This window comes from Corvus brachyrhynchos, unplaced genomic scaffold, assembly GCF_000691975.1.
Source record: "Corvus brachyrhynchos isolate BGI_N302 unplaced genomic scaffold, ASM69197v1 scaffold281, whole genome shotgun sequence".
Classification (NCBI taxonomy): Eukaryota; Metazoa; Chordata; class Aves; order Passeriformes; family Corvidae; genus Corvus; species Corvus brachyrhynchos.
Genome location: NW_008236509.1, coordinates 1,188,847 through 1,200,318, shown reverse-complemented (window position 1 = coordinate 1,200,318; position 11,472 = coordinate 1,188,847). Strand labels below are relative to the sequence as shown.

The window sequence follows — 11,472 nt, the reverse complement described above, 5'->3', positions numbered from 1 at the left end:
GAGTGCTGCAGCCACACCACTGCCACACGCTGCCCCTGCTCTGCACAGGACTGCTGCACTCCACCTCTGTCCCCGGCAGGGACAGTCAGACACAGCCCTCCGCAGGTGTGGGGGCATCAGCCACTGCTTCTTTAATGAGGAAACTCACCCACCTTGCTTCTCCCTGTGCAACCAAAAGTTTGCAGTAACTACCCTGCGGTCTTGCCACTGGAGAAATCAAATTCCACAATATGCAAAGGGCAAACCTTGCAGCCCAGCAGGGCTGGAAACACAAGCAATTACACACTCCCTTTCTTCTCTCAGCTGTGCTGGGAATAAGTGACCGCTTCCCCTGTCCGCCCCTTTGGGGGATATCAATAATTTAGGAGGCGTTACAAGGTCTGGAGGAGAAGCAGCCTGCTCCAACACAAGGGCACCTGCTTCCTCCCTTGGGCGTGTGCCTCGGGAACTCTCTGCCTTTCTGGAACAGAGAGAGGGTCAGTGACCTCCCCAAAGGCTTCCAAGGGCCGTCTCATGAGCACAAGGAATCTGATGCCTGTGTACAGAATAGATTCACAGCATTCCCAGTCCTCCCAATGCCTCGCTGCTGTGGAGAGCCAGGTATTTGCACCTTGCTCTGCAGAGAAAAGCCATTCAGATTGCTCCAAAACACCTCGCCCTTTCAAGGGACCCCAATATCCAAATCCTGTTTTCTTCGGCTGTTTCTTTGTGAGAGAGACCAGAAATATGCTCTAAAGTGTACCCCAGATGCAAATTTCAACCTCAAGGCAACAAAACCAAGACAAACAAACAACAAAAAGCCCCAAACCAAAACCCAAAAAACCCCTCAAACTAAATAGAGTGGGATAGGCAGAACTTAGCCAACAGCTGTGAGAATTTTGACAAAACAAACATAAAAACATTCAAACTTAGGGACTTTTACTGAGTCATTAAAATCTGAAACTTAGAACTGCAATACTAAAGTTAGATGATAATAATTTGCCTCCAAATATGCCAAGCCTTAAAGCTCAACCTGCTACAGAACTGATCTCAAAAAAGCAGGTTCTTTTCCAAATATTAACTCAAGTCTTCTAACCTTGGATTTTCACTTTCCAGGCATCTCATTCCTTCAGCTTGGGAGTTATTTATTATGTATTTCTTATTTCCTAAGTACTCTAGCATCTCCTAATTTCCCAATTAGCATATGTTATACTAGAGCTTTCCCTCCCCATGTAACAAGGCCTCGGATGAAAGTGCAATGCTTTTGAGAACCTCTTCTTTAACATGAACATCCAAGGTATTCATTTTCCCAGGAAACCTGAGGTCCTCTGAAAAACGAGGGAGGTGTCACATGAAGAAGCTTATAAGGTGATCCCTTGTGTTAGATGTGGGAGCACTACTGATTGTCCTGGAGGTTTCTAGGGGAAACGACCACTGGTGTCAATCTGCCTGTCACAGCTCACTTCCCTTTCTTTCCTCGGGTGTTTTTGTGTCATGGTAGTGACTGCAGCCTAAATACACACAATGTTTTGGAGCAGGAACTGTTTTGATAACATAATGCTATATTAATCTGTTGGCTTCCTCTGTAACTGTCCAAGACTGCATATTTTTATAAAGTCATGGGAGTTAATCATGACCACTGTAAGAACTTCAGTGTTTTACAAAAGAGAGAGATAAAGTTACACATATCTCCAGGGGGACTGGTGTCCAAAACCAGATGGAAGCTGGCATGAGGTAGGAAATGAAAAGAATGTCCAGTAGAAATTCAGTAGAATGACCACTAGAAGGAGAGGACTTGGCTATTTGGTTTCACATCTTTGCTTCTCCACAGATTTCTCCTGTGGTCTTATGCATGCAATTAATCTTCTAGTGCCTCAGTTGCCCTTCTAAAATACAAAATCAGTGCAAGAGCAGTGTCCTCACTGAGCAGAACACTGCCAACACACAGACTTTCCGTGGCACAACGATGCAGCAATGGGAACCTGAAACATTTGTAGGCAATCCCTTCTCAGTCTAGGGGTGCACAAAATCAGCAAAGTGAGTTCATAGCACATTAAATTTTCTCATCAGCTGAATTGGTTATCCTGCTTAAAGTATCAGTAATTAAAATGGCACTTCGGCATTTTTTTGAATTTCAAAAGGGCAAGTAGGATTAGGGGGGAACAGTTAGCCATGTAATTGAACAATTTTATTGATCAGTTTTTTTTTAGTGAGGGAGTTTACTGCAGGTTGGAACACAAAGGAAGCATCAAAGGACAAAAGCCTTCAAGATATTTGTGCAGTAAATCAAAAATCTAGAACAGCACTTAGGAACCCCAGTGTGGTTATTTGTGGACAGCTGTATATTCTACAGGCAGGCTTTGGATTTATTTTTTTTAAAACCAGTCTCTCCCTGAAAAGTGTGCATGAACCCCCCTTAACTCAGTAAGCTTTGTCTTTGTCCCACACAAGTTGTCTGTTGGATCTCTGCACAGCCCCAAATTTCCAAGTGGCTCTGAGGACGAACTCTTATGAAACAGAGGGAAAGTGTTAGGCAGAAAGCCTTAAAATTAGGTCTGGATATCAGAAACTAGAATGACCCATATGGGAGGTGCAACTGCAGGTGTTAAGTTCCTGCTGAGCTTCAGCTGGGGGCTGAGCACGTGGCAGGAAAGGACAGGAGGACAGAACATATTAAATATCAGAAGTGGTTTCCAAATATTTGCCTACTCCCCAGGGGATTTCTCTGCCATGAGCTAGCCCAGGCTCATCTCAAGCCCATGGACTTTCATCACCCAGCTCATCCTCTGGATCCACAAGCCACTGAGGGAGAAAACAGCAGTGTGATGTAATACCAACCATACCTGCACAGAACAAGTTTGGCCCCAAACAGGATAGGAAAGCCCTACTGCAAGGAGCCAAGAGGAGTATTAGAAGGAGTCTCATTAAATTGGCTTCTGCAAGGTGCTGGGAGTAATTGTTTTTTTCATTAAAGAAATTTTCTGAAAGTTGTGGTAAATTTCAAGAGAGGAAAATAATAACAAGAAATGTGGGCTAGAGCTTGTCATCACTTCATGACTAAAGTTTGCCAAGCCTGGGCCTCTGACAAGGGCCTGTATGAGACACAAATGCCATTTTTGAGAGCCAAGAAGGACTCAGCTCTTTACCAGTTTGATTTACTCAAATATGAATGTTTTAAAAACTTCTGAGAGCTACAATGTTGAAACACTGAAGATAACAGACTACTGGGCAAATGGCTAGATCTGAGCTTCATTTTCCTTTTTTTCCTAAACAGACTTTGCATTTCCTATATTTAATAAGTGTAATAATTTAATAATTACTCTTCTGGCTTGCACAGCAGAGGAATGCAACATGTTACACCTGCATGTTTTTCCAAAATATTCTCAACATCAATAAGGCATAGCATTATTCAAACCTTACAAGAATTTTTTTCCATATTAGTTGGAGCACAACATACCAATTATTGTAATGCATTTAGTTAAGAGCAAGTCAGGTTGGCTCAGCTGATGGGCAGTGATGAGGCACAGACTCTGAAAAGGCCTCCCATTTAAGACCACAGGGAGAAGTGTGAACTAGCAACTCTCTGTGGCTTCAGTGCAGTCCTTAGCATCTTCTGGCTCAGTGGGAATGCCTGGTTTTGTGAGTTGTTAGATAAAGGATGCTCCAAGAATCCAATCCGAAAATTCAGGAGCGACAGCAGGAGTTGTTCTATCAGTTTTAATGAGCTCCAGATCAAGTGGCTTACACACTCTATCTTCCCCACAGTGTGTGGCAGTTCTGAAGCAGAAGGGCTGCAAAAGGATCTGGCAGCTCACTGGGAACATTACAGTGACTTTACGTTCTGCATACAGATTTTATTGCTGCTGTACAGCAGCAATTTTGGGGTTACAGTTTGGGCTGCAGTTTAATAAGGTAAGAAACAAACAGGTATGTTGACAAAACTCAGTAGTTATTTAGTTATATATGAGACTTTTTGCAGTGGAAAGATGGATCACAGAGAAAGACAGGTGGGTGCAGCCCTCATGCCTCATGTTTCATACCTGAATCTGTGCTGCACTTAATTCTTTCTGAGCCTATGCTCAGATTACTCAGATTGCTCTTGGTCTGACATCAATATTTCTTGGACTTGTCTGCAATTGTAATACCAACCTTGCTCTTGCAAGCAAACTTGAAAATTGATGCCTTTTAATCACTGCCCAGATAGACTCACAAATAGGTCAGAGGAGGTCAATAAGTTGCTCTCTCCTCTCAAATTAAAGGGGATATTAATGACACTGCAAAGCTCCCAAAAGTATGTCCACAGTTCAGTCACTCTGACAGCAGAGCTGAGGAGACACCTGCTGAGAAAGCACAAACAGAGCAAAGCTTCTTGCTGTTGCAACCACAGTGCTTCAGTCTCTGGTTCCTCACAGGAAGAAAAACAAATGTACCCTGCACGGCAGAAACTGGAGGTTTTGGTGCTCATCCTTCTGCTTGCCTGCTGTAGTCCTCTTTCCACCACTCAGTGTCACCACAGAAGCTGCTCTGCCCAGCATCCCTTGCTGGGATGCCTTGCTACCCTTTCCACCTCTTGAGTAGAATTCCCTGATCCAAATGTGTCTGAACAGCAGAGAGCAGCAAACCAAACTTGGGTCCAGTGAGCTGCATTCTGCTTGCAAATCCACTCTGCTTCTTTAAATCTGTAGCAACTCCTAAACTCTAGCCAAAAAATGTATTTATTAAGTGTCCTTAAGTAGAAAGTACCTAGAAATCAAATATAATGCACAATAGATATGTGCTTGCATGATCACGCACAGGTCTTCTGAAGGTTAAGTGCAATTACACAATAATAATAGTAATAATAATAATCATAACAGTAATAATAACAAAGTAATTCCACTCAGGTCCTCACCTGTGAAAGGATAACACAGCCTTTCTGGAGAATGGTCCTTCATGACAGGCAGAGATGACACCAAGGAATTCCGTTCCCTTTCACGAGCTTTACTTCTCACTCTGTGGAAGAGTGACCCTTTTTGTGCAGAGTCATCCAGACTGTCCTTGAAGGAGTTCTTGGGCTCTGGAGATGAAAGAAGCGTGGACTTTTCCTTACAGATACACATCTCATCCATGGGAGCCCCTAGAGGACGGTCTTCAAAGGTAAACCTTTCTAGGAGTCCTGGGACTTCCTCCATCCTAGTGCAAACTGATTTCTGAGGTATATGGGTTGTCTTGGAAGGTCTGCAGGGTGTGAAGGATACCTCTTCCTTGTAATCCCTTAGAGATATCTCTTCAGAGCCAAAAGAAGAATGAGATGGATTTGAGAAAGGGCTCCCATCTCCTGAATATTTTCCTGCCCACTCCCTTACTTTAGGATCCTGTGACTGAGTGTTGTTGTTGTTCCTGTTCCTTTGGCTTAGGGAATACCCAGGAGTGCTGGGGAAGCTGAAGAAAACTTGTTCTGAAGAGGCTTTGACTTTGCTCTCTGAGTCCTGCTTTAGTCCTTCTGGAGTCAAGGTTAGAGGCTCCCAAATGGATCTTTTGATAGCATTGGCTATGAGCCTCAGTGGGGATTTTGGCTGGCCGGCTGCATGCTCCCTGGAAACCACATCTGGAATCCTCAGAGCATCCTTTGTGTCGGCTGACAAAGTTGGTGGAGCACCATCTGCAGATAAGAGAAGCCCAGGACAACGGGATTGTTTGAACACTTCTTTTGTCCAGCCAGCATCCTTCTTCTCCAGGGTCCACGGGGCTCTGTTGTTTCCATACCCTGGACTGCTCCCACCCAAGTCTGTCCTGTTTGAGCCATACAAGGGTTGCTGTTGACTACAAAGCCCCAGCCTCTTTTTTGCCTCCTTTAACTCTTGCTCAAGCTTTTCTTCTGGGTGCCTGGTATTTTTGCAGTTTTTCTCTTTCAAATCCAGAGATGACAGCACTTTTGTCTTCCTGTTAAAATCCTCTGGTTCAGAGGTAGATTTCTGTGGTTTTTCCATCCAGTCCCAGGCTGAGTGTGTCCCAGTGTCACTATCTGTGTCTTCAGGCTCATAAAAATCAGCAGCTGGTGTCCCATTCCCAAGAGGGGTCCATGGAGAACCTGTGGTGCTGCCCTGGAAAGGACAGTGGGGAACAGAGTGATGTGTGTCTTCAGGCATCATCTCCCTGGCTGCTTCTTTTCTTTGAAATACTGGGCTGCAGGGTTTGGAATGTCCTCTTGTAATTTCTGGTGGCTTATTGCAAGAAACCAACTGTGAAGTGCATGAAAAAAAATTACTATTTTAGGGATATAAAAATACTGCTTTGTGTAGCTTCTATTTCATAAAATACTTTAATCCATTTTAATCTTAATAGTAATGAACATAATATTTAATTTGTACACAAATACATATGTAAATGATAATGTAAGAAAAGCTTTTCCCCCAAAGGACTAATATTTCTCTAGGAGTGGAAATCTAATACTACTGGAAATTTTAATAGTCTAAAAATAATGTTATCCATGCAAAGAATCTGTCATATCTTTATGAATTACCTTTAATATTTTCCTTAGAAAGAAACAGTCCTATCCCCAGGAAAACAGACAAGAGCAGATCTGCTCTATTCTCCTGTGTGTGTTCCAGTTGCATCACCTTAAGAGTTTTGAGCAAGCACAAGAGACCATTATCCATCCTCTCCAAATGTTTTTATAATATTGCATGTTTATGTAGCACAGGTAGGAATGAAAGAAGTGACCCAGAGAAGATTATAAAATGCAAGATGGTAGTTTTGAACAATTCAATTAGTTCTCTCTCATGATTATTTTTCCTTTGGTAAAGGTTTAAATTCATTACTCCAGCCACCAAAATCTTCTGCTGAAGATAGTAACAGGGATAAGTACCCATTTTATGTAGCCAGCAGACAAAACTAGAGTTCTTCATTCCGTCTTAAAAAGGAGGCATTTTATCATCAGTGCTGTGTGATAATGGATGGTGTGAAGATTGAATTCCTGCTTCCATTTATGTGCCAGATACCCAAATTCACATGGGTGAAGCCATTAATCTGACTTTTCATTTCCCAGAAGCATCAGAAGTAAGGCAATAATGATTCCACTCCGTTTCACACTTCTGTTTGATGACTAAAATTATTATTGGCCAGGACCTCAGATACCAAAATGTAAGAAACACAATAAACAAATAAACACCCTCTTATTCCTCGCTTTTTAGAGTAAGAAAAAGGCCACTAAGCAGTGCTTGTAGAGCAGGAGCTGATGGAGTCCCCTCTCCTCATGCACAGCATGGCCAGGGAGCATTGTGCAGCTCTGCTCTCCTGGGACATTCCTTTCCTGGCCCCATTGTCCTGCACCGGATTTCAGCCACCACTGTGGATGTGGAAGAGCTGATTTTTTCCTAGCACAGGCCCTGAGGTCAAGCAATTCTAGCTATGTTTAACCCAAGGGTGAGGACAACTGTCCAGGGCATGGAGGATGTGGGCTGGTCCCTGCTCCACCTGGCTCCGGGAGCCCGGGAACGTGCTGCCCTTTGCTCGGGATGGTCAGTCATGACTCCTCCTGCTGCAGTGCTGCGCTGATGGCAGGCCCACCCTTCCTCATCCTTAAAAAAACCCCAACATTAAAAAAACCCAGAAAACACCATGGAAGTCCTAGGTCCTGAAGGACACAGAAGATGCTCCTGAGCAGTGGGAGATGTGAAGCCCTTTTCCATTCTGTGATTTTGTGACTGGTGCAACAGATTAGTGGCTAACTCCTCGTGTGATCAAGGCCTGAGTCTCACAGCTGCTTGATTTGGGAATGATTACATCAAATCCAAGTCTCTTCCCTACTTGCAGCACAAGTATAACGCCAACCTCAGTGGTTACTGTGAGGACCAAAACTATCTAAGGGAGCAGAGGCAGCCTGCTGAGAGCAGACATGCCCTATCAGCAGCTACAATCATTCTGCCCTGCACAGTTCCCCTTCCTACCTGTGTTTGGGAGTGCTCCTCTTCAGCACCACTCTGACAGCTGGCTGAGCTCTCCTTCCAGCGGAGCCCAGGTTTCTTGCTCGACAGTAGAGGAAAGCCTGCAAGAGACACAACTTTTACCCTCACATTGGTATTGACTTTGTCTTAAGTGAAGTCTGCAATTAAAGAACAAGAGTAGAAGATTAAACAGCCGCCTGGATAGAGTTAAACCTGAAGAACTAACCTACAACATGGAAGTTTATGGCCTCGCTCACATGTGTGTGTGCATGCTGTGCCAAACACATGTGGATATTTTCAGCAGTGGACCTGAACTGCTTCCACTTTTTGGCTGGATGTAGTGAAGCAGCTTTTGAGTTCCAGGAAACTTTCTGGAAAACCAACCCTCTTTAGAGGGCCTTTGGGCCTCAGAAGCACAGGCAGTCAAAACAACCTGTGACTTTTGAACTTTGGGTAATTCCAAGAAATGAAGGAAATGGATGACTTCTGAAAGGGCTGTCCATCAGAATGGGAAAAAAAATGAGAAATGCATCCACCTGCAGGCAGTAAGGACAGAAAAAATGCTGCAGTCTCCCAAGCAGGGACAACAGGCAGCATGATGGGGGCTCCCCTAGGACAGGCAAGGTAAATAATTGCTAAAGGAGGCAACTTGCACCTGAAGGAAGTCAGGAGAACTTTCCAATATTTGTGCCTGTGGGAATTTTGCATAATAAATAATCTTTGGACAAACAAAAGTATCCCTGATCCAAGATATTATCATGTCTAGCTATAACATGACAAGTATATTTCTAGCTCAATTATTAACTCCCAAACCCAAGCATTAGTTCTGAAATCCATGCAGGTTCCCAAAGCAAACTTTGGGTCTTCTACATAGGGATTAAAAGCTGCGTAAGGACAAAAGCAACACTCCAGAGAGAGAGGACAGCTCCTGCATGTGGGCTTCAACAAAGGCAAGCCAGGCAGGGAGGCCGAGTTTTCTTTCCTCTCAGTGTCTCACCTCTTCATACCCAATCTTGATGCAACTTGTCATGTTGGATCAAGACTAGAGGGACACACTCTGCTGGAGCCTGTTAAGGAACTCCTGCAGGGATGGCAACCAGGGGCTGACCTTTATATCCTGTAACTGAGTTACAGGAAAACATGGCAATCCACAGTTAGGATAAAAAAGCCACCACCACCACCTGCATAAATGAGCCAGGTGGGTTCAGCCTGATCCACTAAGGCCCTGAGCCTCCTGACATGAGCAAATGTCATGGTTCAGGACACCGAGGGGAAATGCAAGTGCTGCAGCAGCAACAGCCAGAACACTGATGAGGGCATAAAACCCCCAGCCCAGGAGTCTGCTTGTGCCCATGGGGAGAACTGCTTCCCACCCCAGCTCTCATGGGCGTGCTCACAAGGACAGGGCCTGCGCATGGGAGAACATTGCTCCACACAAAGCCATAGCCCACCATCTGTCACAGGGAAAACGGTTTCATTCCCACCAAGATGCTGAACCTGTATTTTCAGCTTTGCTTTCAAAACAGGATTTTAGGGAAAAAAAAAAAGTTCCCTAGGGTACTATCATGATCTGCTTGGCCCAAATTCCCAAGATAAATTAAGAGCACGGCGTTCCCTGTGGCCGTGCGATGGGGATTAAAGGTTTTGAAAGGTAATATCCTGCTCTGAGCCTCGCAGCCAATACAGCCGTGACACTGATTTCCTCTCCTTGGCTGCCTACCCCGTGCTGTTTATGAAACATATGTGTTTGGGGAAATATGTCTGAAAAGGAGACAGATTTTTTTCATGTGACTGATGATCATATGAATTCCTGTAATCAAATTGGATTAAATATAGAAACTATGACTTACAGTCTTCCTCCAGAGAGTAAAAAAAGCCTTTATTCTGCTCCCAGTGTGTGCTGACTGTGCTTTACACCTCATTTTGACAGCATACTGGAGGTTCAGGCAGACTCACGCAGCACATTGCTCCCCTCACAAAGGCTTTTAGCTCCCTCTAGAGCCCTTGAGGCACATGGAAGATTTTAACACCATGATGGGAAAATTAATTGGCAAACCATTAAGTGATGCCCTTGCTGAGAGCAAGCTGAAAATCAGTCAAAATTAAGAGTGACACCCCGTCCAGTCTTCTCTGCTTTCCTTTCTCACAGTCTGTCTTACGCCGCGCTCAAACCTGGATCAAGCATCATTATTGACTGATCTTTTAAAAACTGAGATCAATTAAGGCAAGACTTTAAATCCAAGCCTTTGGTGGAGCCAAACTCTGATGTCTATGCCAATTCCCCCATGCTTTACAGTTCTCAAGAGGCAGAGCCAAGGCTGACACAGATGCCATGAGACTTTGAGGACAGCCTGTTCCACCTTCTCATCCTCGGCATGGGGGAGCCTTCCCCTGGGTGAGACACCCCATGCAGCCTCTCAGAGCATGGCAAAGCCTCATGGCTCAGATGTGCAGGGAATCCCAGGGAATGCAGCCCTGTCCTGCCTGTCTGCCTGCCACAGCTGCCTCTCCAGGGACAGACCCTCACAGGGGAGGAAGCTGAGCTTGGTGGGGGCCTCCTCTCAGGACCATGAAACAGCCCTGTGCATACTCTACTGAGATTTACTGAGTTATTCCAGATGTGAGGCACTGGAGGCCTCCCAGAGACTGTGGGTGGGTAGCGACAGTGCTCATGTGCACCTGACTTGAAGGCAAGGCTGATGCCAGGAAGAGGAAATGCATCTTATCTCATTGTTTGAGATATAAAAATTCATCCCACAGTGGGTACTTGCAAATAACCTCAAAGCTTTCTTCAGGCATCCAAAGCAAGCAAGCCGAAAAGCCTCTGCTTGAGCACTGGTCCCATAATGGGCACAGGGATCCTACTTGTTTCAGAAGCAGAGCCATAACTTCTCTGAAAGCAACTGGGACCCTAAACAGCAGCAGAAATCCCCCTCGTTGCAGAGGGCAGCTTAGGGCAGGGCTAAAGAGCAGCTGTCACCAGCATTCCCCAAAACCCACTGTCTCCGTGCTCAGAAACCATGGCACTCGGTCACATGCGCAGATCCCGCCCTCCTGCTGCTGCACATCCATGTTTTACACTCCAGCCTGCCAACACCCCAGTCTCCCAGGTACAACTGCACTTCTGGCAGAGCTTTGAGGGGCTCTGGGATGCTGGTAAGCTCACCCAGCCCCATACTGGTGAGGCCAATCCCAGCAGGAACCTGCCAGTCCCTAGGGGCTGGGAGGAAAGCACGTGCACTTGCTGAGGAGCTGTGCCAAGGCAGGAGGGCAACACAGCCCCAAGCAGCAGGGGTGAAACCGAGGGTGGCTGTCTTGTTTGGGGACTCCAGCCCAGGAGAAAGGTTACCTGGATGCAGCCTCAGCTGGGAGGGGTGACCAGAAGTGAACAGAGCACAGATCCAACCTCTGTCAAAATCACTGCCCTCCTGTGTGATTCCCACAGGTCAGCCCAAACCAAGGGAAACTGCTAGAGGACAAGGATCACTAACACTTATTTTCACCAGCTCATCTCTTGGGATTGGCTTTCTCCCTTTCACCAGCCCAGAAATATCACCTGGGGGTTTTT

The 11,472-nt window shown here is 45.4% G+C and overlaps 1 protein-coding gene across 3 annotated transcripts in view; it reads right to left on the bottom strand.

Annotated features, from left to right (window-relative positions):
• The window catches only part of MICAL2 (microtubule associated monooxygenase, calponin and LIM domain containing 2), a 107,682-nt gene that overhangs the window by 14,092 nt on the left and 82,118 nt on the right, over positions 1 to 11,472 (bottom strand). For all 3 annotated transcript variants that reach the window (XM_017726308.1, XM_017726309.1, XM_017726310.1), the window contains 2 exons: positions 7,908 to 8,005; positions 4,871 to 6,200 (listed from right to left, as the gene is read on the bottom strand). In XM_017726308.1, the coding sequence (XP_017581797.1) occupies positions 4,871 to 6,200; positions 7,908 to 8,005 (1,428 nt within the window). The remainder of the gene's footprint in view (positions 1 to 4,870; positions 6,201 to 7,907; positions 8,006 to 11,472) is intronic.